At 44.0% G+C, this 27,435-nt stretch overlaps 1 protein-coding gene across 1 annotated transcript in view; it reads right to left on the minus strand.

The window, feature by feature from the left end:
• SFRP5 (secreted frizzled related protein 5) overlaps positions 1-27,435 on the minus strand; it is a 171,619-nt gene that overhangs the window by 94,351 nt on the left and 49,833 nt on the right. Inside the window, exon 2 of the mRNA XM_088482769.1 lies at positions 7,117-7,194. Coding sequence (XP_088338895.1) covers positions 7,117-7,194 — 78 coding nt within the window. The remainder of the gene's footprint in view (positions 1-7,116; positions 7,195-27,435) is intronic.

Raw genomic sequence — 27,435 nt, forward strand, 5'->3', positions numbered from 1 at the left:
TCCTTGATTTTATATAGATTATATTTACTTTATTTAGATTATCCTTAGCAGGATCTGTTTTCATTTTATCTTTAACATTGTACATTTTGGGATGTCCATCTTTTCTACAGAGTGTTTTTATTTCAGTATATAGCCTGTGCTTTCCCATTTGTCTTTTCCCTATTTAGAGCTGTCTGTAGCTCTAACTAGTAGGCAAAATGAATTCTACCTGTGTGAGATACTAATTTATAAATGATCACTAAAGTAATCATCCACAATTCTATTGATGCTTACTGTATCAGATTGAGTCACAGTAGAGGTGCGGGCATTTCCTTTAATCCTTACAAGATGTTTCACTCTGGTGTGCTGAGTTGACTCATCATCATGAGTAGCTCTCTTGGAAAAGGTCAGTTTTTTCCTGGTAGTAGCATTTGCAGGAGAAACTGAAGCAGGCAATGTGTCATGTGCCACTTGAGCTAACAACATGCTTGCAAGGAGCTCTTTGCATCACTTAAGATCTGTGTCAATTGGAAGAAATATATTACATTGGACTTAAACCTAGGTTCAAGCATGGTTGCCAAAATGTACTAATCTAAATGCAAAATGTTGCAAAACCTTTGGTCCTGGCAAAGTGAATAAAGAACTTGATCTACAAGTCCAATATACTTATTGGAATCTCTTAGTTTCATCTCCTTCTTCAGCTTCTCTACCTGCTTTTCCAGTAGTTTAATTATGGGTATGATCTGCCTCAGGCTGGCAGTGTCTGAACTCACTTCATAGGTTACAGTTTCAAATGGTTTCAGTAGCTTGCATAAAACCAAGAGTATTCTCCAGTGTGCTGCAGTAAGGTAACATGTGCCCCCTCTCAGTACTGTATATCATGGCTTGATCTGTATCTCTTGATGTTTTGTTACTGTTCCTCCAGTCATTGAAGCATATAAAGGGTGGAATTACTCCTGGTTAATAACACTTGCTTCAGTTGGTGGAATTTCAAATTGAACTGTTCTTGCAACTGCTGCAATCTTTTACATGTGGTTGCTGAATGCCCGAAAATGGGCAGAAATTTTATGGGCCACATCCAGCATCTCCTGCACAGACCTGTCATTTTAAAAAAAATTCTGAACCACCAAATTCATTGTGTATGCTAAACATTGTATTGTACGTGTTGAAATTCACCCAGTCATAATGCTCGTACAATGTTAGTTCCATTATTGTAAATGACAAATCCTGAGGAAAGTCTTAATGGGGTAAGCCATTTTGCTATCACATCCATAAGTTTTTCCAATAGATTGACACCAGTATGCTTCTTAGTGAAGCCAGTGATAAAGAGAGTAGCCTGCCTGTGAATGAGCTGGCATTGTGTGACCAGTAGTGCTTGTCCATATATCTGAAGCTAAGTGGATAGTCGGTACAATGGCATTTTCTAGGCAAAAAAATAACTCTTTGTTTAATGACCCATTACAGGTGAGAAATTGTTGTTCTATATACTGTATGTATATATTAATAACCCCATTAGGGAGGATACTATATACAGTATGTATATATTAATAACCAAGGTTAAGGAGGAAGCTTCCCTATAAGTCTAAGGGGTCTAACTCAAGCATATCTTTAAAATCATCCAATAAGGGGGCACTCATGGATTAGCACAGAGGGCAACAGATTTATTTGCCACATACAAAAATAAACCTTTCTGTCCTCGGAAGGGTCCTTGGTCAAAAGAAGGATTAATTTGCTGTGTGGAGGCTCTTTTTGCCAAAACACACTTAAGGTGGGTACAAATTTAACTATGTTTACCCAGCACAATCTCACAAGCAACAGGACCCGGCGGGGTCCCGGCATCGGCAAGTGCATACACACATCGTGATGGCCATGCTGCATCCAGCAGCATGGCCCTTGCTAACGATGTCGACCGTCGAACCTGCATGCAGGTCCAACGGGCGATGCCGCTTACAACACGCGGATGCGCGCATCATCAGCGACATAGAGGGTACACACTAGACGATTTTCTCTAAATCTCTTCTGATCCATTTACATATCGTCTAGTGTGTGCCGGCCATAATTCTGAAAACAGTAAAGGTTTTAAAGTGTCAACTTTTAGATTGATGATATTTTAGCAATGGAATTTCCAGAAGTCCCAGGTATTCTGTCAAGTAGAGCCAAGAATATTATGAGGCCAATTTACATTATACAGTAACTGGTAACTAGTGTAACTGGTTACACTAATCAGTTTTTATCACAATACATCGTAGTGATAACAAAAAAATTTTATTGCCAATTTTTCATAATTGCCCATTTTCACAGTCCCCATAGATGGCTATGATGACTGCTTATGTGAATGAAAATAGAGAGGCTTTCTAGCTATTTCTGATGTTTTCAGGTTTACTTTTATGTTAAATAACCCAATATTAAATAATACAACAATTCTCCAAAAACATCTGTTTGACTGTATTTGGTTCTTTAATAACTAGGCCCTAATTATCAATCATCTTTTTACTAAAGTAATGGGAAAATGGGTTTTTCACGCCCTTTATACATTATTTTAGTTTCACCTCAGTGTATGAAAGGGCTATTGGAGGAGTTTTTGAAAAAAAAACTCCCCCCAACCCTTAAATTTGCATATTTTTAGTAAGCAGATCGCATATCCCATACTTGCAATGGGAAATGCAATCTGCTTTAAATGTACTAAATTTAATTGTGAAAAAATACGGGGGAGCTGTGCTAATAATGCCATCTGAAGATGGCGTTAAGCAGGGTTCCTGGAGGTTGGGTATATTTAGGTTTTTTTTGAGAAATATCCTGAAAAGTGTGCAGAGAGGATTCGCAGGAACAGAGCTTTGCACGATTTCTCCCTGCATGTGATATTTTATACATATTTGCAATGTAGTCAAATATCGCATTGCAAATCCTGGCGATTTTCTCACATCCCATCCTCCTCTGAGATGCGGATTTTGATATATAGGGCCCTATGTCCCTCACCATTTCCTCCCTCAGTTCATCCTCATTTTTGTTTTACCTTCGTCCTCCTTTCAGGGCACTAATGCTAGTTTTATACCATTTGTTTAAACTTTCTATCGTCAGATGATAGATGTGACCCATAAACTTAAACTAAATTTAACTAAAATAAACACACGAGACCAAGTTATGCCGTTTAAATTAATTGGTCAGCTTTATTTAGTTACATGGTAGGTATGGTGGCAGGAGAAAGAATGGCAAATAACCAGCATCCACTTGTCTTAGGCCAAAAGGATATCACAACTTGTGAGGGCCAACTGTCCCAGACAAGGGTAAGTGTGAACTTACAACTTGCAAGGGCCAACTATCCCTTTCAGAGCAAGTGATGCGGCCCCAACATCCATGCCAATGCACCATTCACCCTGCTCGGTCGAGAGGTGCCGCTGACCCCAATAGGGTGAAATCAGCGCACTGAAGGGGTGCGCACCGCTCATACTGCCGCAAGATGGACGCTTCAATATTGCCGTTTCCCTGCTATGAAATAAAGCCGACACAGTAGTCGAGGGAGGGTGGGCGATCAAATTCAAAGAGGCAGATTATACAACAGCAGATTCCTCACACCCTCTCACATGACACGCCCCCTAACCTCTCATCCTATCACCACACCCTCTCACATGACACGCCCCCTAACCTCTCATCCTATCACCACACCCTCTCACATGACACGCCCCCTAACCTCTCATCCTATCACCACACCCTCTCACATGACACGCCCCCTAACCTATCGCCCTATCACATCTGCCCACCTGCTTTCAAACAAACATCTTTAACTTTATTAACCCCTTCTATCCCTGACAAGAAGTTTATGTGCCGTCGGTTCTAGCCCAAACCTCCGTTATATTTTGGTTTGTTTATTTTTCTGAGCTGATTGGTCGTTAAAGCTTTTTTCTGTTTTGTAATGTAATAAAGTCCAAAAATTAATAACATAGGAAGATAATTGCGTCTTAGCACATATTATAAATAGGCCACTACAATATTTTTTTTTTAGAAATGTAACATTTAATGAACTGTGCTAAGGGACAATTTTTTTAATATAACCTGTTTGGAGCCTGGTGTTAGAATGGTGGACGGAATATCACAGAAGTATGCAACCGAAGAATTTTCCATTCAATAGAGATTGACAGCCAAGGATTGCAATAAGTAAGGCAGATGTTGGTCCCGAAAAAAAACAAGTATGGTGATTTTATCACTCGCTGTACATACATATCCCAAGGCTTTTATTTCAACTACACGCAGTGCGTTATTAGCTGTCAAATTCTGCCTTCCAGGAGCAAATTAACAACTTATGATTCACCTCTCACATGTCGGAAGATTTAATATGACAGTGAATAATCTTCACTCATCATATCCACATATTTCACTTCTGTGGTTTTAATGAAATGTTCCCCAGTCGTTGTATAGCGTTCAGAAATCTTAATATACTCTGATTAATTCAGCACATGTACAGTAGTTCTGAAAAGAAGGTAGTACGTCTGCAGGATTGCCATTCTAAAAGGAACCCCTTAAGATCGTTTCAGCATCACACGTGCATTTGAAGTTTTTTTTGTAGAACTACATTAATTTTAAAAGCTCAGTGTTTAACATTTTATAATTGTGCACTCGCTCTGAATCAGGGCCCTCCTCCATTAAAATGGAGCGTCCTCCTGGACGCTCGTATAGCTGTGGGTCACCACCCACAGCATATACGAGCGTCCAACAAGATGGTCGCGATGGTCTTGACCATCGCGACCATCGGACTTGCGAGTGAAACCCTGTGGTCGGGTTTCTCAACCGCAAGGCCAGGAGTGATTTTGCTGGGGGTGTACCTGCCAGACGGAGGCGTTCCTATGGGAACGCCTACCGTCTGAAGCCGGCCCCACTGACATCACTAGTGATGTCAGTGGGAGTGATAGAGCCAAAATCACTCCCACTGACATCACTAGTGATGTCAGTGGGGCCGGCTTCAGACGGTAGGCGTTCCCATAGGAACGCCTCCGTCTGGCAGGTACGCCCCCAGCACGCCCACCAAAGGGGGCGTGCTGTCAATCAACATCGACAGCACGCCCCCTTTGGTGCGAGACCCGGAGCGATGGAAAGTCCTTCGCTCGCCAGGTCTCGCGCATGCGCACGACGGAGCTCCCTCCGTCGTGCGCATGCGCAGTGGGGACCATCGACCCACTTGTGAGCGTACTGCCGCTCGCGAGTGGGTCTGAATGACCCCCAGAGTTTAAGAAACAAAATATAACGCCTAATGCAGTGGTAGCCATATGCCTGCCATCAGTGCCGTAACTGGGCTCTATGCCGACCTGTGCTGGCCCGTAAACGTGTGACGTCATGATGTCACGTCTGGGGGAGGGGAGCGTTGGCTCCGGTAAGTATAGCACTGCCCGGAGCATCCTAAGGGCAGTTCCACAGGCTGCACGGTGCCTGATCAGGGCATCCCTTGTAGATAGTGCGGTTCCAGGTACCCTGCCAGCCACGTGCAGGTGACATGGGGGAGCGAAGGTGCCGCCCACAGGGCCCTTCGCGTGGACGCCTCTCGCACACTCCTGTTGATGGCCCTGCTTGCCATCACAAATGGCAAATGATTTCATCCCAACTTTTATTTACAGTAATACCACAATCAAGAAATATCTACAAGTTTCTAAACCCAAAGTGAGTTATTGCAGTTCATATATTTCCTTCACAGTTGAAGCATATTCCACATGTAATCACTATTATTATTATTAGATGTGCGGCTCTGGATATCTGAAATCCGAACATACCCAAATTTAGGGGTTCTGAGTAAAACTGGGTCAAGATTTAGTTTCACGTTTGTGACCTGGTTCCAACCAAGTTCCAAGTGCGGATCTGTTGCCAGTTTGGAACTTGGATTTAAAAACCGAACTCGGGTTTTGGATTCGGAAATTTTAGCAGTTTTTATCGATTTTTGTTGATTTTTTTATTGATTTTTATCGGAATCTATAAATGCTATATAATTTATATATATATAATGCATGCATCACCATTAGTGGATATTAGTTATATCATATTATATACACAAATGGTGATGGATGCACTATATATATATATATATATATATATGTATATATATACACATACAGTATATAATGTATGTATATATACATATATATATGTATATATACATATATATATATTGTGGCAGTTTCACCAGAGATGGCACTGGTGAGCAGCTGATTCTGTGTGGGGCAGGTGAGGTCCGCCCACACAGACTAGAAAAGCATTTTGGAAAGATGGCTAATGGCTGCCTGGTGGAGAGAGCTCATGTGTGGGCTGATGAGAAGGCAGACCAGTCAGGCTGCTGGGGACAGTCTAGGTGAGACTGTAGAAGTCAGGAGAGCCCAGTGAAGCTAAGAGAGCCACTGGGGGCCAGAAGGCCTGGGTTCAGTTCTTGCAGGAGGCAAGGGGAGACATCAAACTCTCAGACTGTGGTACTATAAAGTAGCGAGGCTGCAGGCTAAGGAAGCTATATCAGGCCAGGGTCCAATTCTGCATGTTGCAGGAAGGACCCCCATTTACAGAGACTGTATTGGCAGACTAGCTGCACCCTTATAGAGAGGGCTCAAGAAGTGAGATAGTGCCCTAAGAGAGGATTAGGTTGTTTATTATTTTATTGTTGTTTCCTGACTACCATGCTGAAGTAAAGCACCATGCTCATTTGTATGCTGGAAACCTGTGTGTGGACCCTCATTAAGCACCTAAACACTGCACCAATCCACCCTCTACCGTGCTAATTAACCCCAAGACATCACAATATATAATTGTGTGTGTGTGTATATATTATGGTTGGGTGCTTCTCATATGCTAGACACGCCCTCAGAGAGGTGCAGCCCTGTCCCTAACATACTGAGGCCCTGGGAAGTTGCTGTACCAGGGCCCAGGATTTCTCTTGGCAGCCCTGCTGGTTACGCCTCTGCTTTCTATCACCGCAAAATGATAAATAGACCCTTAAATATTAATATGCACAATGCAGGCAATAGTAGATTCATTAGTAGCAAATACATTATTAATTAAAAACTGAAAAATTATCTCTAGGTGTAATTTGGGTGAGAGCAAAAATAGATTTGAAAGATCTGGGTTGGACAGTTGGTCTATATGAGACCACCAGTGTCATGATCCACTTACCGAAATCACTTGCACAATACTGAACCCTCATGGTCTCCGATTTCTGCTCAATTTCACACTGAGTGCATATCTTGGTTACTGTAAGAAAGGAACAAATCAGTATAATTACACAAATATTGAAAGCCTGGTGTTTATAATAACCATCCTAAAACGGCTGCGTCGTGTTGCACAAACGACCAGATCTTTGCTGCAGGTTTCTGCTGGATGAAAAATCTTGGTGAGAATGAGCTTGGCTGGCAGCATAATATATTAGCAGTCATTTATTCATAATGCATGGCACAGACTGCAGTGCACTCCTTGCACGGCTATTGTATATCAATTTACTTAATGTGTTCACAGGAGACGAGAGCTGTGCCAAATAAAAGGTCGCTTAACTTGCTTTTAAGTGCACAACTTTCAGAGTAAATTCATCTGAAAATAATTTGCTAAACTTTCTCCCAACCTATTGGCATTTTGGTGGTCCTAATGTAAGAGGCATATTGTTTCCTGCCTGTGCAAGTCTGTCAGGCTGCAGAATAGAAAATAATCATTCTAGAAATATGAGAAAAAATAATGACATGCTGTTAGGTGAGTGGAAAGTAGGGCGTCATCTTCATACTGATATATTTATTTTATTATTTTAAGAAATCTGCTGGTCTCATTATATAACATTCTAATAAAAAATATGTACTATAATGGAGCAAGAAATAACATACACACATATGATATTGGTGTCCTAGTTAATTTTATGTCCCATAGTTAATTCAATGTCCCATAGTAGTGGCCTACTTCATTGTACTGTATGCCCCATAGTAGTGCCCTAGTATACAATATTCCATATTGTAGTGCTGCCAGTATACATTATGCCACACAGTACCCCAATTCACATTCTGCCATACAGGGTCCCCAGTACATATTATGTCAATATTGCAGTGCCTCTAGTTCATATAATGCCACATTGTAGTAGGGGGCCCAGTTAATTTCTTGCCACACTGTAGTGCCCTCATTTCATATTATGCCACACTGTAATGCCCACGTGTCATACAGTGCAACATATCAGTGCTCCCGATTTATATTATACCACATCACAATGCCTTCACTTCATTTCATGCTACATTACAGTTTCCCAAGTTTATATTATGCCACATTACAGTGTTTGCTGTTCATATTCTGCCATACTATAGTGCCTCCAGTAAATATTGTCCCATGTTATAGTGCCCCAGTTCATATTATGTCACATTACAGCGTCCTCCAGTTCATACTATACCACATTACAGCGCCCAGTTCAACTTAACTTATGCCACCTTACATGCCACCCTTACCATTATAACATCCACTACACACAGCATTCACTGAAAATGGAATGTCACCCCATTTAGGCCTGACAAGGGGTCAGACCCAATTGCTTATCAGGCAATTCTGGAAACTTGGTAGACAACTAAATGACCTGTGTCCAGGGCCCCATAGCAATGGCACTCTCTGCATACACTTTAGACACGCCCATGTATATATATATATTTGTTTAAGGCTGTCCGTCTCCTCAATCATGCGTCCCAATGGCTCCCAGTGCAAGCCTTAGAAGAAGAGGACTTGGTGCCATTGTGGTAAGTATGGGAGTGTAGGGTGGGAATGGGAGCTGGTACGGATCTGTGATGGACGGAGGAGAGCAGAGAGTTATTCGGGCCAGACAGAGCTGGGCAGAGCTGAGCAGGGGATGGAGACTAAACTAACCCATCATATGCTGGGTCCGTTAAACTAGTATATTTTTATATATCAGTCATAACTTTAAAAGAAACACTAACCGGTGAAGTGAATAACATTGATTATCTGATTACACTGGCACTTGTCAAGGGGATATATTAGGCAGAGTACCACGGGCCCCCCTCTCAGGTGCCCATCCCCCAACCAGAGAACAGTGTTGCATGCACTGTGCAGTCCCGTAAGGGGCGTGAGCAGGCCGGACGATGATTGGGGGTAAGCACACTGGTCCTCTATGTGTGAGGTGGGTAGAGGGGCGGGCTATGTCTGCTCTCAGACCAATTGGGTGGATGGAGACACCTGCATGTGGGCCAATGAGAGTGGATGTTAAATAGGTTTGTTGTGTGAGCAGCGCAGCGATTATGGTGAGTCACCATTGGATGTAAGGTTACTGATGTGCATCAGATTCTGGGTTCGTTTTGTGCTCTGGATTGAGACCACTGGGCAGGTCTGGTTATAACTAGAGTTGCTGACGTTAGGCGAATGTATGACGCTTCTTCTTGCTGACTTTTTTAATGGTCCCCTCCATCAAAGGTCCAGGTTGGTGATGCGGTCCCATGAATTACGTCACCACGGCTTACCCAATTGTACATGTCATTATTCGCCATGAATTGTGTCATGAGGCCCCTGGACCACCCACATTACTGGGGCAGTAAGTGAGACCCAAGAGGTTGGTCTGCTCTTCCAGGAGTTCTGTAGAATTCCACATACTTTGGGAGTCTCCCGGGCATCCCAAGAGAATAGGCAAGTTTAATTCTAACATATCATTAAAGTGATGTTTATGTAAAATAAAATGTAATTATTATTTTGAATGTGGGAGCTTGTATTATAAGTGCTTTGTTAGGTTGCTTCTCCTCCAGGTGTCAGCGTTGAATCTGTCATACAGTAAAAGGGACTCAACACCGAGCTGCCATAAACTAGAATATTGGTTTTACAATGTGTTTCACCCAAGAGAGAGTAAAGGGAATGTTCAATGCTAAAAATGGCAGCATGGGGTTGTGAATGATCCCCATCACCTTCCTTTTCAAATCTGTCCTAGACAAATAATCACTGTAAAAAAACAAGTGATCAGTGTTTATTCGGATTACAAGCCTTTTAAGAGGTTTAGGGGCCTATTCATCAACACTAAAATACCATTTTTAAGGACATTTTCCTTAAATAACGTTATTTTGGTATTCATGAACAGACTTAACACAGGAGATATCACAGATATCTCCTTGCTAAGTTCCCCTGCGTTCCACTAAGTTCCACTGTGAGGTGGCGAATAGCAGAATCCACTTACCTGTATCAGCGTGTGCAGGTCCCCCGACGAGTCCCTCCGGCGCTCTGCTCCGTCCTCAGGCTCCGGAGGCTGGTCTGTCATGTGTGCTCCCCAGCAGAGCACAAGAAAGTTTAGAAAAAGAAAATGTGGTCTGCTGGGAAACCAGCAGGACGGAGCCGGAGGCTGCTGCGCGGACAGGTAAGTCGGGGGGGGGGGGGGGGAAAGGTGAGCGGAGGGGGGTGGGGTGGGGGGTTCGGGGGGGGGTACGAAACTTAACGCATCTGTAGGCAGTGCTGCGCATGCGCTGGTTTTACAGATGTAACAGCGCATGCGCAGCACTGTTTCCAGATGCGATAAGGTAGTGTAGAGAGGGAAAAGTATCTATTTCCCGAAAAGCTGTCATCGCAAAAATGACAGCTTTTCGGAATAGATACTTATGGAGAGGTGGAATGATGAATTCCACCTATAATTAGCTAGAACTCCATGAGAGTTCTAAAGCTAATTATCTCCAGAGAATTTTTACGTTTAATGAATAGGCCCCTTAATATTGTAGTTAAATGTGAAAGTTAAAAAAAGTAAATATGCCTAATGCTATCAACATCCTTTAATGGAGGAACACTGGAACAAACCCATAAGGTGCAATCCTCTCTAAAAAATTAGTTGAGCTTCTTTTACATACACTGTAACTCACTATACTTATGCCTAAAGCTGGGTACACACTGTATGATGTGTACCAACCGAAGGGATAACGCGATGATAGCGTTCCCGCTAGGCTGATTTAGTGGAGCGCGGCACCCTGCCCTCCTTCTGAAGGGCAAAAAGCTCCCTGCCCTCCTTCTGAAGGGCAAAAAGCAGGGTGCCCTGCCCTCACAGTCTTCACCCGCGGGTCGCAGTGTCCCACGGGTGGGGAAATGTGCGGTGACCCAGTCACCGCAGTAGAATAGACACTGGGCGCATGCACCCGAGATCTATTCTCCACCGTCGGCAGTGCTTGGGGGCTGTCTGGCGTGTCCGTAAGTGCCGGGCATGCCCCCAAGAGTGACGAAAAGGGGACGCGTCTTATAGACATGCCCCCTTTTTAATGGCCACGCCCCCTTTTCGGGCACGTGCACAGAAGTGCCCTCTCTAGCTCCGGCGGCAGTCAGGGCGCAGTCAGCTAGAGTGAACACTAGATGACAGGATACATTGCATGCGCCGTACACACTACACAATCCAGTGTACGACGGCGTGATGTGCTGATCCATACTGCATGTAGCATCATGGCATCGCTCATCGATTCATCCCATCTGCCGTGCAGAACAGCAGATGGGACGATGCGATGAACGACCATCGTGAATGACGGATCATGTGTACACACAGGGCCGGTGCACGGTTTCTGGGCACCCTAGGCAAAACTTCAGCCTACTGCCCCTCACCATCACTTATACCCACTTGCCAATCAAACACAAGAAGAAAAAGTACAGGTGCACAACTCCAACATTACTAATATATATAATACATTATGCAATACATAGAGGTTTTAGCATAATCATGGCCATGGTTATGGGCCTACCCACCGCGCCCAGGTAACCTCTGTGGGTAGGTCCCTAATATATTCTGGGGTTGAAATCCAGAGCGCAGGACACCCCCAAAAAGGCCCAGCTAAGCCACCCCAGGGCATCACTCTAATGAGAGAAGGTGAAGTGTAAGAAAGTATAAGATAGATAGGAGCAGCTGCTGCTGCATATATAAGAAGGTGAAAAATAGAGGCTTAAAAATAATACATATATATTAAACAAACAATAGAGGTGCTAAAATGCAAAAAGGAAAAAGTGTGTATAATGTGATGTCCTGAAGCCACCCAACCAAAGCAATCCAGGGGACCCACGCCCCAAAAATCAACCCTTTGCTGCACTTACCAATCAGTAAGGTGAAAGTGCGGAGGTGGATTCTTATGTTCCCCAGCTGCATTGACTACAATAAGGATGTCTCTCTCAGAGACATCCTTAATTATGTGATGGGCAGACTCAGTGGAGCCCCCCTCCCCAGATCCTGGAACCCTAGGCGGCTGCCCAGAGCTGCCTAATGGCAGAGCCGGCCCTGCGTACACACACTGCAACAGAATTATATATCGCACAATGGATCGTATAGTGTGTACCGAGCTTAAATTACACAGCATTGTTATTTTTTTTCTTAGGTATTTGACACAAGCTGTCATTAATGTTTTAATGGGAGATGTATCAAACTTTCGAGAGAGAGAGAGAAAATCAAGAAGTTGTCATAGTAACCATTCAGTTTCTACACTATATAGACAGAAGTGATTGGACACTGACCGCAAATAGATCACTGAAATTTTGTTGATGTCAGTACTGTGTAGATCCACCATGTGCAGTGATTACTGCAGACACCCTTCCTGGCAAACTGTCCACAAGTTCCTGGACAGCAGCAGGCGGTATGTTCTGCCATTCCGCCTTATGTACAGTGACCAGCTGTGACAGCGAAGAAGGTCGAATTGGCCCAGAACGCACCCGTCGCTCCAACTCACCTAGAGGTTTTCAATGGGCCTGATTCATAGGTGGATGCTATTGCGCCAGCTCCTGCGTCTGTTGCTGGAGTTGCTGCTGATAATTTGCAAATGCCAGTTTCTACCTCCCCCTGGCGCAGCAGCCAGTGTCTGAATGAGCAAGCCCTGAAACACCCACTTTCTACGACTTTGCACGATATAACACCGCTGGTGATTTTTGGCACACCACCATCGACGCACCATCTCGTGCACCATCGACACTTGGGGAGAATTCCTGCGGCGATCGCGGGTCCCCGTGTAGGGGGTGGGGCTTAATTATATGCTTCTTCATGAATTGTGTCATTTAGCCCCGCCCCCTATTTCATTTTGCACCAGTCACAGCAATTTACCACGAAGGAGGTGGAGCTTAATGACGCTAACTGTCAGGCCCCACCCCTGTCACAACCCACCTGCTTCTCCTCCCTGTGCTTCCCCCAGGGAGGAGAAAAGAAAAGGCAGGCAAGTATGGTTATAGGAGAGTTACCTTGGAAACATGATCATCAGCTTCATGTTAGAGGAACAAAACTTGTATGAAAAAAAGGAAAAACTTCTATGTGGGATTTCACCTTGAATGTAATTAAACAATGACAGCATCAGTGTTGAACGTATTGCAGTGTTCGATCACATTTCTCTTACAGTACATAATATGGATTTTGGATAATTTACCATATGAGTTTCTCTTATCTTGGGCCTGTCCTCATGACACAAGCCATGAAGTTTTTACCATACTTCCTTACTTTTAAAATAAGCATTTCAGAGAGATTGTGAAAGCAGCCCCTATGAGCAACGCGCTAAAGTGGACATGTACTGCTACATCTGAGAGGCAGGTCATAAAATTGACTTACATCCACACACACACACATATATATATATATATATACAAACTGTATATACAAACATACATACATACATATAACTGGCCACGAGAAACTTTGTTTGAAAATACACATAGTCATAGTGACTTATAACCAATGCAGGGAGATTATAATAATGAACCCAATGTATATATCTCTGATTTTTTTTTTTCCAAGTATATAACAGCTACATAATGGGGTAAGGTGAAATCAGGGAGATTGCTAGGCTCTTCAGGGAATCAGGGAGATTGCTACTATGTCAGGGACACAACCAGGGAGAGTTGGCAAGTATGCGTTTGGACATATTTAATTTATACAGTACAGTACAAAACCTTTAAATCTTCTAGCGTCTAGCGTCAGACTCTTTGTCACACTGTATACTTAACCACAGTAATCTAATAAAGACTGAGGGGGCCTATTCATCAACACTAAAATAACATTTTTAAGGACATTTTCCTTAAATACCGTTATTTTAGTATTTAATGAAGTATTAACACAGGAGATATCACTGATATCTCCTGGTTAAGTCCCCTTGCGTTAATTTTCACACTCCCCATACATTATACATTAGTATGGGGATATGGACATTACGGTATTCATCAAATTCCGAAAATTATGTATTTTCGGAATTTGATGGAGGCACTATCCGCCACTGTGAGGTGGCGAATAGCAGGTGAGACTTACCTGCTTCCAGCTGGTGAGGTCCCCTGGCATCTTCCACCGGCGCTCTGGTCTGTCCTCTGGCTCCGGTGGCTGCTCAGACACTGTGTTCTCCCAGCAGAACACAATAAAGTTTAGAAAAAAAAATTTCTAAACTGTACTGTGGTCTGCTGGGGAACACGTGTCAGAGCAGACACCGAAGCCGGAGGTGCTGCAGCGGGCAGGTAAGTGCGGGACAGGAGGGAGGTATGCGGAGGGTGGAGGGGGTTGGGGGAACACACACAAAATGACCGCATCTGTAGGCAGTGCTGCACATGCGCTGGTTTTACAGAAGTAACAGCGCATGCACAGCACTGTTTCCAGCTGCGGTAAGTTAGGGCAGATAGGGAAAAGTATCTATTTCCCGAAAACCTGTCATCGCAAAAATGACAGCTTTTCGGAATAGATAGTTATGGAGAGGTAGAATGATGAATTCCTCTGGTAATTAGGTAGAACTCCATGCGAGTTCTATACCTAATTACCTCCAGAGAATTTTAAGTTATGATGAATAGGAACCGAGGACACATGGATATGGCAAAATTAAACTTGTTTATGAAAACAGGTTTAGAACTAAATTTGGATAAATGGAATTTGAAAGTGTAAATATAACCAAATTCTGGTGGCAGACTAAAGCACGAGAAAACAGAGGCCCATGATGTGATTCTACTAACCAACATCAATACAAAAGGGGGGGTTAGAGCACTCACCCCTGCAGAACATGATCAGCAAATGAGTGCCTTCTCCTTTACCAGAATATTTATAAAAATAAAACCCACTTGTGGGTGGTATCCGCTATCTCCATGTGGGTGATATCGCCAAACAGATACATTTCCGCCAATACACTCTCTCAAATATACTGTATGCTTTTATGGCCACTGTTTGCCTCACTTATTACCCTAAACATAGAATGATTAGGACAACACAACACAAGCCATCCATGCAAACACCAAGCAAAACCAGAGCAGGACGGGTGGGAATTTACCAGGCAAAAAAGGCCTAATCCATGCTACTCCCCCTTTTTAAAAGCCTGCAAAAAACTCCCTCTCCTAACTCTCATTGACTGTCTAGCTTTTAACAGTACACCATCACAACAATCAATTTAACCCGACCATAGTTAGCTCTCATAAGTAGTGGCATATCTAGGGGGGGGGGGGGTCGAGCAGAGTACGTGCCCATGGCGCCATCGGACAGGGTGCAGGGGGCGCCACCAGCCTCGATCCAGGACACTGGTGTCAAGTCAGTGTAGTGCAGACCAAACGGAGTGTGGTTCGCACTAGACAGTAATAAACACGGCTGCCAGCGCTGGGTAGTATACTCTTACTACCCGGCGGCAGTGTGTTTGTTTTGGCAGCCAATGAGAGTCAGACAGACTGTCATTGGCTGCTGCACCCACGGCTGGAGCCGGGCTGGAGGTCACTCATGAGCTCCACCTTTTGGCTCACGCAGTGGGAGATGGGAGAGACGTCATGACGTCTCTCCCCTGGTGCAGAGCCGGCCGGGAGGACAGAGGAGCAGATGGGCGTGTGAGTGGGGATTCAGGTAAGTGTTGTGGGGTTTTTTTTGTGTGTCTTTGTCCTATATGTGTAAGGGGCACTGGCACTGTATAGGGGGGACTACTACTGGGGGCACTGCAACCACTACTGGGGGCACTGCATAGGAGGGACTACTGGCATAGGCACATGCAGGGGGGGTTTCCAGTTGCCTGGAAACCCCCCTCCCCAGCCCATAACCACAATAGAAGTTGTAAAATAATAGAATTTTACTGCATGTTCTTCTCAGAATCACAAATGAAATAAATAGCACCCCCTGTTGATCTTTTAATATGTGTCAGCCAGTATTAAATACACCTGTGCACCAACTAGGAGATCTGGAATACATGCACTGTTAGGAGTGCAATGCTATAGACCATCAATAGGGTAAGTTATTAATATAGTATAATACACTATTCAGTGCATAAGAAGACCAATATGTACATATATGCCCAGGGCAGAGCTAGGTTCTTCTGCTGCACCCCCAGACTCCCGGATTTGCTCCAATGCTCTGGAATGGAGCCCACATCTGAATTAAAAACATTCAGCTCAGGCAGGATGGCCCTACTGCCACATTTAATGGCTTACTGTGATCGCTGGTCTTGGATATGCTGGAATTATGATGCACATTACATGATGCGATTATGACAGAATCACATCATTAAGCCCCTCCCCCTACTTGGGGACCCCCGATCTCCTTTAAACTTCTCCCCATTCTGCCCACTTCACTAGGAACTTATGGGAGAGTAGTCATGTATGCCCAGACACCTCCCACTAAGGACCCACATCTCAGACTCAAGTGGGTGAAGGAGATTTTCTAAAGAGGCCATAGACCAGCACTTGTACTGGAGTCCCTGACACACTGAACTTAGGACAGACAAAACTCTGCGCTCAGGATCCCCCCTTGTCTCCTTTCCAGGTGAGATCAGCAGCTCCTGGCTCTTAGTTGCAGCCACTGTGTACTGTTACAGGGATTTTACATACCATCACAGACCCAATAACTAAGGTCTGATGCTGAGGTGGATGCAGAAGCAGCTGTACCTTTTGGCGGTCGCTTGTCTGAGACTTTATGCAGATGTACATCGCCACTTCCAAATGTGCAAGGACTGAGGCGTCCGCTGTAAGCATCAGCAGGTGCTCAAATACTTATTTGTACGGTCGTCATTATAAGCACTATCGGTAGCACCATCAAAACTTGCAGAAGTCCTACGGTAGGTGCAGTTTTTCCATCCATGTGTGGTCTCCTATGTGAGCGCCACGACCGCGACACTCCCTTAACACACCATAAGGCAGACCATCTCCATGCAACTGTTTTGCCTCCTTACAGTCACTGCCTAGTAATGCTCAGCACTTTTCCAAGATATTATTTATACCGTGCGTCTGGATCGCAACAATGCCTTTGTGCGTACACTCTGTGTAACGCAGCGGCGTATGCATTTTTAGGGATTTTTGTATTGGTAGATGCCTGCAAGTTGGTAGGTGCGTAGCGGATGGAAGCAGGGCGGTTAGTCCACATGTTGACTCCAAACCAGAGTAGGATTTATTAAAGATAACAGGATACAGTGATAGAAGATAAACTGCAGTCAATATTATAATGTAGTAATCTCTCTTGGGCTAAGTAGTGTACAGCCATACAGCACTGTGACGCTCCAATAACACTATGCTGGTGCCTTTAAGCTTTATAATTTACATAGGGGACAATCATAATAAGAGCACAATGGGACTGATGCAGAATTGTACGCAAGTCCATTCTGAAATTTGCGTGCTCCGTAAAACTAACGGTGATTCTGCGTTGTATACATCTCAGTCACAATACCACTTGTGGCAGAATAGTGGTAATGTGGCATACACATGTAGACTAAGTTGTGTGAGGGCGTGCAGATAGATTTGCTGTCTATGCTAAGTTGTGTGTATGCAGAGATCCTTCTGATTTCAGACAGATCTCTTGCACCAGGTAAAGCGATGGTGCAAGTACAGATACAGATAATGGTGACGGCTACTTGTGTGAGCCAATGGATAGGTGCAGCATAGTCACATAGATACCTACAACACTGCATACATGTAAAAATCCATATTTATTTTCGGGCACACAATGTTGGTGCAATTGCGACCGGCTTGTGTGCAACTGTGCTGACCGCAGTGGGTGCTGAATCTGTCCCCTTACTCATTTCTATTTTATACCAATTGCAAATAATAGGGAAAAATAGATTTAAAAAATATTTTTGAAGTAACTAACCAGCGTGATATATTGGTAGTTTAAGATAAAGTTGAAACTGTTAATTTGTGGTGACCTGAATTAATAATGTCGGTGTGGTACTAAATAATCAAAGATAACACGATGTTCCAATCATAGGGCCTGATTCAGATCCGCTCATAAGCGGCCGCTCGTTCGTTCCGAGCGATGTTTGCCCAACTGCGCATGCGTACGGATCGTAATACGCATGCGCGAACCAGTCAGTGCGGCCGAAAATCGTTTGTTCGCTAAATAGCGAATGCCTGCTAATATGAGTGACAGGAGGAGGCGTATGTGGGTGGTAACAGGGGAAGGTGCTTGAAAACGGGGAGTGGAGATCAGAACGCAGGCGTGCTTAAAGGTCAAAACGGGCGTTTTATGGGTGTGCATAATTAATACAGCAGCGTCACTAACCACGTCACTGGGTTATTTTATAGTCAGAACTGCTCGCAAATTTGTGGTGGGAAAAACCAACCACAAGAATAGCGAGCAGTTCATACGCTGGTCGATGTACTTGATTAATCTAATAAATAGTGGACATTACGTAGGATGCGAGCGGCCAGGGGGCGTTTTTATAAAAAAAACAACCGCATGTTTTGTTCGCTCGCTCAGACATAGAGGCGGCAACAGACCGCAAAGAGCGAACGGTTCATTTGAATAGCCACCCCCTTTTTCTGAACGAGCGAGCGCTAATAGCGACCGGCTCTGAATCAGGCCCATAGTGTTGTTCTCTCTGCAGGTTCTCTCACAGAGGTCTCCTTGGTAAGTGGGAAGGGGGACAGCTTAATTACTAATTTCTGTCCTTTATCCCATTGTTGCTATCACTGGGAGAAAGCTGCCTGCTCAGCTAGGATCGTAATATGAAATTATTTCATCCTCCCCTTTACTGTACAATTATATTAATTGGTCTGGTCATAGACTGGGACCAAGGAAAGAACACACCTACATATCATCATCTACTGACGGATAGTTACTAATACCCCTTTTACACCTAAGTCCCGAGATGACATCATCTCCAAGCGCCGGGAAATTCTGATCTCCCCATGCTATAAGCAAGACCCGGGTCAGACGACCCGGGTTACCCATTTACACTGCAGAGTTACACAGGTCCTTTCCATGTTGAACCCTGCATGCTTCCCGGGTTGGATTGCCGGGTCACTCGACCTGGGAATTCGACCCTGGCCCCTTTTACACGTACAGTACCAGCAACCCAAGTTAACCCGGCAATAGCCCGGGTTTTAGCTGGGGTGTAAAACAGGGTTGCCTACCCTCCCAATTCGGCCGGGAGCCTCCCGATAATCAGGAGCAGCTCCCGGCCCCCCGGAAAGGCAGGCAAGGCTCTCAGCAGCCGCTGATCCCCCCCGAGAGTGACTGTTAAACCCCCGCAGCGGGGGAGGGGGGGGCGTTGACGCGACCACTTGACCCTGCCCCCGTCATGCCCACAAACGGCAGTCATCCGCCCAGCCACGCCCTCTTTTGCCAGCCACGCCCCCTGTCCTGCCGATCTGGCTGCTCCCTCTCGGAAGGAGCAGCCAGAAAGTCGGCAACTATGGTGTAAAAGGGTATGAAAGGAGTAATAAGCAACATTTCTGAAGTCACAAAATTGTGGCCCTGCAGCGCAAGTGAGGTTTTATGGCATTTTTAAATAAATGCATTTGCTTATCCTAAAAACGCATGTTTGAACGTGAAAATGCCAGCATTGGCAAGGATGCAGTATTTAGCATGATCTGACTGGCGGTGTTGGGCAGCTCAGGCTGTTGAAAAATTATTTTGGACTGGGCACCTAATGTTACTTCCACATGCAAGAATAAAATATATTTTATTTTGTGGAACATCTGTTAAAATTATATTTAACAGATGGAGAGGCTGCATGTATGAGGGCCTTCCCTGGTTTGCAGACAGAGAGAGCATTTGTTCAGTTGTTCGAAAAGAGAGGGCCATAATGCTTTTTTATACTACAGTAGGCACTTCCTCTCCATGGAGTGGCCATTCATTCTCTGCCGGTGACACATTGGGCCAATCGGATGGACTATGCCCTTGGGGTAAAGCCAGCCAGCTCCTAATAATCTGTAACTGGTTTGTCGTACTGGAGTTATCCTTTAGCCTTTAGCAGTAGCTTGTAGTATGTTATGACCTCATACTTTCGAAGTTTTTGTATTGTCAAGTAGAGTGCCAAAATGACGGGAGGCAGAGCTGGCATTTTGATGTGTTTGTAGGACAAAGCCATGAAAACCACCAAAACTAGGTTTTTACATTTCGAGACCATAATCGTCATCTAGTTATCACCAACATTTTATAAATCTACTAAAATGTGACAAGGAACTTAAACAGATTTTACTTGTCAATATTCATTCAACAAAAATTAAGCCAACATGAAGAAGACATGTGTTGACATTCAGAATGTCGTCAATAAAATGTCAACATAGTCTGAATGTCAATATTCATGTTGAGAATATTGACATATATGTCAACATTTACAATGATGACCCTGACATAATGTTGACAGCCAGAAAGTCGACACTCAACTTTAAGGTTAGAGATGGGCCTAATTTATCAACGTCGTTTTATCATAAGCAACAAGTTTAAAACTTGTTGCGTATGATAATGGTGCTCTAGCCAATCAGCTCCCAACTGTCACCTGTTTGAAAAATGGCAGTTGAGAGCTGATTGGCTGGATCACCATTTATCATACGCCACAAGTTTTAACACTCGTTGCATATGATAAAACTTGTTGGTAAATGGGCCTCTGACTGTGACTGTTAACAATATGTCAGTGTCGTAATTTGTGAATGTCAACATTAAATGTCGACTTTCTAAACATATCAACTTCATGAATGTCGACTAAATATGTGACACCCGTGCGAAAAATGCATTCAACCATACTGGATCCATATCAGTAAAGAAGATAATTTGAACCAATGTACTTCACTATTTGACCCAATTTTTGGAGCACCAGCCTCCCCTCCTTCTCGTCCGCCTCCATCCAAATACATTTATAAATGATACTTTTACTATGAACAGAAAAATATTTACTTGTTTTTAATTTAAAAAAATTAAAATACAGTATTTCAACACAAAAGAAACTAAGAAATCCAAAGGCCTCTAAAGAATATAAGGGAAATGTATTACATTATACCCAGCGTATTACTGCAAGAGCCTCCACAAAACAAATGTCACGCATGGTGGCAGAGGGGTGCAGATTTGGGGTTATTATACAGTACTACAACCACATGACCTGGATAATTCACGAATACCATGAACTATACCAGAGGATGCTAGAGGAAATTCTAAGGTCATCAGTCTGACAGCTGAAGCTTGCCTGATACTGAATCGTGCAAAAGGACAGTAACCCTAAGCACACCAGCAAATCCATATACTTGTACTGCTGAAATATTAAAGAATCATGGTTTTGGAGTGACTCTAAGGAGAGGTGCACATAGCTGATTGCCATCACACATCAATGAATGGAAGCAGCATTGTAAGGAAGAGTGGACAAAATTAATTACATGATCTGTGATACCGATACAGTAATTACACAAAACAATTAGTACTGTACAAGTTATTGCTGCTACAGTAAATGTGGTTGTACACATGAATGAATCGTTTTGTGGTCTTATTCTTCTATAGCTTCTTCAGGTTTAATTGTTGGGTGAACAACATATATGTTGTTTGTCACATGAGATGTTATAGTTTGTTGGGGACTAGAGGATTATTCATTATGTTCTCATAGGTAAAAGCACAGATTGGAAAGAGGGTACATTTTCTATTTTCACCGCTGTTATTTACTAGTGGTTTAATCAGGGGTGAAGCTAGCCTTTCTGTTACCCCGGGGCAAAGACTCAGGGTCTACGCAAAGCCAATGATTTCCCAGATCAAGCAATTGTTTGCGAAGCCGCACTGCGCAAGCACAGCGATTACGTTTGTACAGAGGAACCACTCGCAATGTGAGTGACAGGTAGCCAGCGTTTGGAGGTGAAAAAGGGGGCAAGGTGTGCGGGGCACATGGGCCCCCTACGTTCATGAAAAGCAGCACATGCGCAGCACTGACTACAGCTGCGGTAATTCTGTATGGGTCCAAAATACCCTGCTACACCCACTTACCTAGCAGCCTGTCAAAGGCTGCCGCTGCGGACCCAGACCTTACGCTGAAGATTTATTTATTTATTTAATTTCAAACTTTTCTATGTTCTCCCCCGCCGCAATGTTGCTGCTGCTGCCAGGTAGCGTCTCCCCACCGTTCCCTGGTGGCACTTGTAAGCGCTTCTTCAATTAGCTGCACTTACAAGTGTCACCGAGGGGAGATACTACCCGGCAGCAGCAGCATTGCGGATGAGAGAGCACACAGCGCAGCAGCCGGAACGACGGAGGGAGCCGAAGGAGGACCTGCCCAGCTGAAAGCAGGTAAGTACAGTGCATCTGGAAAGTATTCACAGCGCTTCACTTTTTCCACATTTTGTTATGTTACAGCCTTATTCCAAAATGGAATAAATTCATTTTTGTCCTCAAAATTCTACACACAATACTCCATAATGACAACGTGTAAAAAGTTTTTTTGAGATTTTTGCAAATTTAATTTAAAAAAAAATAACAAATCACAAGTACATAAGTATTCACAGCCTTTGCTCAAAACTTTGTTGATGCACCTTTGGCAGCAATTACAGCCTCAAGTCTTTTTGAATATGATGCCACAAGCTTGGCACACCTATCTTTGGTCAGTTTCGCAAATTTCTCTTTGCAGCACCTCTCAAGCTCCATCAGGTTGGATGGGAAGCATCGGTGCAGAGCCATTTTCAGATCTCTCCAGAGATGTTCATTTGGATTCAAGTCTGGGCTCTGGCTGGGCCACTCAAGGACATTCACAGAGTTGTCCTGAAGCCACTCCTTTGATATCTTGGCTGTGTGCATAGGGGCGCTGTCCGGCTGAAAGATGTACCGTCGCCCCAGTCTGAGGTCAAAAGTGCTCTGGAGCAGGTTTTCATCCAGGATGTCTCTGTACATTGCTGCATTCATCTTTCCCTCTATCCTGACTAGTCTCCCAGTTCCTGCCGCTGAAAAACATCCCCACAGCATGATGCTGCCACCACCATGCTTCACTATATGGATGGTATTGTCATGGTGCCTGGTTTCCTCCAAACATAACGCCTGGCATTGACGCCAAAGAGTTCAATCTTTGTCTCATCAGACCAGAGAATTTTGTTTCTCATGATCTGAGAGTCCTTCAGGTGCATTTTGGTTAACTCCAGGCGGGCTGCCATGTGCTTTTTACTAAGGAGTTACTTCCGTCTGGCCACTCTACCAACAGGCCTGATTGGTGGATTGCTGCAGAGATGGTTGTCCTTCTGGAAGGTTCTCCTCTCTCCACAGAGGAATGCTGTAGCTCTGACAGAGTGACCATCGGGTTCTTGGTCACCTCCCTGACTAGGGCCCTTCTCCCCCGATCGCTCAGTTTAGACGGCCGGCCAACTCTAGGAAGAGTCCTGGTGGTTCCGAACTTTTTCCATTTATGGATGATGGAGGCCATTGTGCTCATTGGGACCTTCAAAGCAGCAGATATTTTTCTGTACCCTTCCCCAGATTTATGCCTCAAGACAATCCTGTCTCGGAGGTCTACAGACAATTCCTTGGACTTCATGCTTGGTTTGTGGTCTGACATGCACTGTCAAGTGTGGGACCTTATATAGATAGGTGTATGCCTTTCAAAATCATGTCCAATCAACTGAATTTACCACAGGTGGACTCCAATTAAGCAGTAGGAACATCTCAAGGATGATCAGTGGAAACAGGATGCACCTGAGCTCAATTTTGAGCTTCATGGCAAAGGCTGTGAATACTTATGTACATGTGATTTCTTAGTTTTTTTTTAATTCAATTTGCAAAAATCTCAAAAAAACTTTTTACACATTGTCATTATGGGGTATTGTGTGTAGAATTATGAGGACAAAAATGAATTTATTCCATTTTGGAATAAGGCTGTAACATAACAAAATGTGGAAAAAGTAAAGTTCTGTGAATACTTTCCAGATGCACTGTATATCCCGCTATACGCCACCTGAGAGTGGCGTATAGTAACACCATCAAATTCCGAAAATACATAAGTTTCAGAATTTGATGAATAGCCTAATTTCTACATCCCCATACTAATGTACTAATGTATGTGGAGTGTGGAAATTAATGCAGGCGGACTTAACCAGGAGATATCAGTGATATATCCTGTGTTAATGAATAATAAAATACGGTAATTAAGGAAAAATTTCCTTAAAACTGTCATTTTAGTGTTGATGAATAGGCCCATGAGTCTGCACACGGGCCCCCTCCTCTCTTAAAATGCCCCTTAATAGGGGTGGGGTTAGAAAAAGGCAGGCATGTCCGGACCATTTAAATGCCGTTTCATGGGTGTGCATAAGTCACTGTGATCTCCTTCACAGCATGAGACCTCTCTGTGTGTCAGGAGAGCTGCAGTGTTTGCAGCTGGTCAGACTTGACTTACAAGCTGCGTGACTGCCTAATTTGTGTTGATGTTCTTGATGTTTTCTTGATGTTTACGCTGGTACGTGTCATGGGACGTATATGAGAAGGCCGCAGTGGACGTCACTATGCTCAGTTAAGCTTTTGAAGGCATTAACACATTTTAGCAACTCCATAAGAGATTGCAGTTGTGAATGCTTTAGCGTACATCTATGAATTAGGCCCCTAGCTGTACTACCTACAGTATATGACCGCCATATAATACAGAGAGCATCACAGTGACCGGCAATAAGAGAGCATTGCAGTGACTGCCTTATATTGCAGAGAATATCACAGTGAATGCCATATGATACAGTATCTGTGACTACCATAAATTACAATGAGCATCATAGTGACAGCCATATACTGTAGTACAGAGAACATCTCAGAGACCACCATATAATACAGAGAACATTACTGTGACCGCCATATAATGGCCATACACAGAGAACATCTCAGAGACCACCATATAATACAGAGAACATTACAGTGACCGCCATATACTACAGAGAGAATTGCAGTGACCGCCATAAAATACAGAGTTTTTTTGATTGCTTTACAATATAATTCTCTCATCAATAATTAACCCTTCCATGAAAACTGTTATTTACTTCAGCATCATCGTAACAACCCCATTCAATGTAATACAATATAATTAAACCCTTTACAATAATTTACATATGTACTCCCCCTTAGTAATTAGACATAATATCATCAAATTATTCAAGTTTTGTACACAAACCACCTACATGCTCGATCTGAGTCTGCAATATGTACTGGTATGTGCACATGTTGCACCAGAAAGATTGACCCCCATATGGGGCATATTTATGAAGACTTGCGGCAGACCCCGAAAATGAAGAAACTTTATCGCCGCATATCACAGCAATGATTCTTTTTTCAGCAGAATGTACCTTTATTTGACACAGTGACATTGGATCCAATAGGATTTACTCTGCATTCCGGAACTTGGTATATTCTGCATTTTATAAATGGGGGCTGATTTTGCGATCAAAAACATATCTGCTGCAGTCCCCTGTACATCCATCTGGGTGGTAATTAATAATTAAGAGTACCACCAGAAAACTGGCATTTTTGGGTTATATCTTGCAAATATGCTTTGATAAATATGCTTCTAATGTGGGATACACACTGCGCCAACGGATCGGCCGTCCAAACGACCGGACAACCGATCCAACAATTGGTAAGGTTTATGCAGAAATGATCTTGTGCTCTCACACTTACTAATCGTTCACCTGAAATGTCGGCCCAGCAGACTCCATTTAAATAGGCCAGCCCACTTGTGATGCCATATCCCATGGATTCTGTGCCCGATATGTCATTCGGTCGCTTGATCGTGTGTACACATGCAGCGTGGCAGATGCAAGACTGTACAGTATATCTGTGAGCAGCTTCGTTCACAGATATATCGTCCTGATCCAGAGATGTATGCAATGTCGATATTTACGCAGATTGAGCGATTATTTGTCATTGCGCATGCGTGTACGCCGCACTGGGCACACACACAGTGACTGAATTGTGATTTACGCTCACACAAAAGATTCACTCGCGAAGTGAGTGACAGGAGTCAGCGTTTGTGGGAAGTAACGGGGGATGGCTAGAGAACCGCAAGCACGTCGGACCATTTAAACACTGTTTTCTGGGGGCATGCATAAATTAGCCACTGTGTTCTTGCTGACAGCGGCTAATTGCATGGCTGGAGCCCCGATATGTCTGCGGTATGTTAGACGCCGGACCGTTTAAACATGACAGTGACAGGATATCGATACCATTTATGGTTCCCTAAGAGGGCAGGCAGAAAAGACCGCAGCCCATTATCCTAAGCAGCACCCTTTTAATATTATACACACATCCACTTATTGGGCGCGCTGCGAAACTGACTTTATTACACACTTGCCGACTTCTAGCTCCCTCCTTCCGGGAGGGAGCTGTTGGGCGTCCTCAGCAGGGGGGCGTGTCACATCAAAAGGGGGCGTGGCCCAGAAAATGACTCGACAATGGGGGCGGGGCATGGGCGTGACAGCGTGATCGCGTCATCGCGGCCCCGCCCCCTCTTCACAATGCCGAGATAAATGGCATTGTGAAGCAGGGGGCGGGGCCACGATGACGTGATTCAGCGCGAATCGCGTCACCGCCCCCCCGCTGCCGGGGATTGTACTGTATTCGCCGGGGGGGGGGCAGATAGATCGCCGGGGACCGGGAGGCTTGCCTACCTTTCTGGGAGGCCGGGAGCGGCACCCGATTTTCGGGAGGCTCCCGACCAAATCGGGAGGGTAGGCAAGTATGCTTTATTACTCCCTAAGGATGACAGGTAAGGACAATTTACTTCACTTTACTACAGTACTTAACTACATTTTATTCTGAATTTATCAATAACAAACTTTTGGCTTAGGGGTGCCGTGTATACAATGCTGATACTCTAGGGCGCCATGATTCAAAAGTTTGGGAACCACTGCCCTAATCTGTTGTAGCTCAGGCAATGTGTGGAATTTCAGTATACTGCTCAGTGTCTCCTTAGGCCTATAATTATATTCTGGTCACCTCTTTCAGCTATTTTACACATTGCATTCATTGCTAATATTATAAATCTTGCCTCTGGTATTTTAGTACCACGACCCCAGAGATTGTTAGCTCAGATTACAGTTACATGTTCAGATCAAATATGTATTCACAGTTAAAAAGCTACTGTACTGATCACATGGAACTGCACAAATATTGGCCTTTTGTGATGCTTTTTAGAACCTTGCATAACATATGTAAAATAATCTGTGGGCTATTAATGCAAGATTTAATAAGGGAGATTTAAACACAGAGACATTAGGAAGGGAGGGCTGAATCTTTAATATTATTGATGCACAATGTAATTTCTTCAGTTTGGTAGACTATATAGTTTATGGCTAGGACACGGTGGCAACTGAACAATCCCTCCCCTCATAGGG

This window comes from Taudactylus pleione, unplaced genomic scaffold, assembly GCF_031769625.1.
Source record: "Taudactylus pleione unplaced genomic scaffold, aTauple2 ptg000292l, whole genome shotgun sequence".
In the NCBI taxonomy this organism is placed as follows: domain Eukaryota; kingdom Metazoa; phylum Chordata; class Amphibia; order Anura; family Myobatrachidae; genus Taudactylus; species Taudactylus pleione.